At 41.2% G+C, this 1766-nt stretch overlaps 1 protein-coding gene across 1 annotated transcript; it reads right to left on the bottom strand.

The window, feature by feature from the left end:
• Positions 1-380: 380 nt before the first annotated feature.
• Positions 381-1331, bottom strand: LOC106800212 (olfactory receptor 5L1-like). Its single transcript, XM_014779642.2, has one exon. The coding sequence runs from the start codon at positions 1329-1331 to the stop codon at positions 381-383; it is 951 nt and encodes a 316-aa protein (XP_014635128.1).
• Positions 1332-1766: the final 435 nt, after the last annotated feature.

Here is a 1766-nt window from a genome sequence, read left to right as displayed (position 1 = left end):
CACTGAGAAAGGTGTGTTCTTCATCGTAAAATAACAGGAATTCAATTTGGAATTGAATCATATTTTCCACAATGGATACTGAAATAAAATGAGACCCATGATTTCTTCATTAAGCTTATGAAGGCTTACAGCAAACTAAATTGTCTTTGTCCAATAACCATACTAATTTAAATCATTTTAGATTAAATAAAAGCAAATAAGTAGGCTACCAGATTTGAAATATGCTCAGTCCTACCCTTGTCCACGGAAGAGGCACAAAGATAAGTGAATCAAAAAGACTCACTCATAACTACCTACCTCTTGATTGTTATCTCCACTCCAACACTGAAGCCCGCTGATTTAACGCTCCAACAGCCTCTACTTTGGGACTCTGAGTCCTGCTAAGAAAATATTCTCCAGGAAAATATTTTCAACCCCCTGGCTTTACTGAGAGTTTCATTCACATCCTTGTTTCTCAAGCTGTAGATCAGAGGATTCAGCGTGGGAATCACTACCATGTAGAACACCGTGGCCACATTGTCAGTATCTATACTGTTGCCAGAACTGGGCCGGCAGTAAATGAAAAAGATTGTTCCATGGAAGACAAGGATGGCTGTGATATGGCAAGCACAGGTGGAAAAGGCTTTGCATCTTCCCTCTGCAGAGCGCATCTTCAGGACGATGATGAGAATAAACAAATAGGGGGTGAGGATGATCATGATGGTGATGATCTCATTGAAAGTGGCCGCAATGTAGAGCAACACTTCATTCACAGTGACGTCAGAACAAGCAAGAGATAAGAGAGGGGGTAGATCACAAAAGAAGTGGTTAATCGCATTTGACCTGTAGGATGGGATCTCAAGAGCCAAACACAAGTGGATCAGAGAACACACAGTCTCACAGAGGTAGCAGCCAGACACCAGCTCCACACAGAGATTCCGGGACACGGTGACCATGTACAGCAGCGGGTTAGAGATGGCCACGAAACAGTCATAGGCCATCACAGCCAGCAGGATGACCTCAGTTACCAGACACGTGCAAAACAAAGAGAATTGCAGAGCGCAGCCCAGGAAGGAAATGGCTTTGACTTCATTTAAGGTGTTAGCTAGCATCTTTGGCACAATGATTGTGGAGTAACCAAAATCCACAAAGGACAAGTGGCTGAGGAAAAAGAACATGGGGTTGTGAAGCCGAGAGCTGACCTGAATCAGCGCAATCATGCCCAGGTTGCCCAAAACCGTGACTCCATAGATGAGAAGAAACACCAGGAAGAGGAAGACCCTAAACTCAGGGGCATCTGCTAATCCCAGGAGAATGAACTCTGCCACAGCGGTGCAGTTCTCCTTGCCCATGTCCCCATTTTACTGAGATTGGAGAAAAAATATTAATAAAATATTAATAAAAATATTAATTCTACCCTATATGATCCCAATTTCAGTTTTGAGTCTCTCCTGAAAAAGACAAGAGAATAAGTAGGATACTTAATATTTTTCAGCAAAGAAATAGGGCATGGCTTTGGTGAAGTTTAGGTAAAGTTCAGACATTGTGGCATACAAATGAATAGAGCTCACAGTTTAATTCACAGATCACACAAAAGCGTTCACATCCCTAAGAGGCTGTATGATTCCTTAAACTAGTCCTGTACAATTTAGAGCTTGAAACTGAATCCTTAGAAAGATAGCACGTATTATTTAATTACCATATTATCTTATGAAATTCAAATCTCTTTTTCCCTTTAATCAGTACTGGAAAAATTGGGATCCCGGGAAAATAATTTTTTATAATAC

This window comes from Ceratotherium simum, chromosome 34 (assembly GCF_057802395.1).
Source record: "Ceratotherium simum simum isolate JZ-2026a chromosome 34, ASM5780239v1, whole genome shotgun sequence".
Classification (NCBI taxonomy): Eukaryota; Metazoa; Chordata; class Mammalia; order Perissodactyla; family Rhinocerotidae; genus Ceratotherium; species Ceratotherium simum.
Note: the sequence above shows the minus strand (reverse complement) of the source record. Positions and strands in the feature narration are given on the sequence as shown.

What these genes read in the sequence shown, in the direction of transcription:
- LOC106800212 (XM_014779642.2), bottom strand. Translation starts at nt 1,331, where the DNA reads ATGGGCAAGGAGAACTGCACCGCTGTGGCAGAGTTCATTCTCCTGGGA.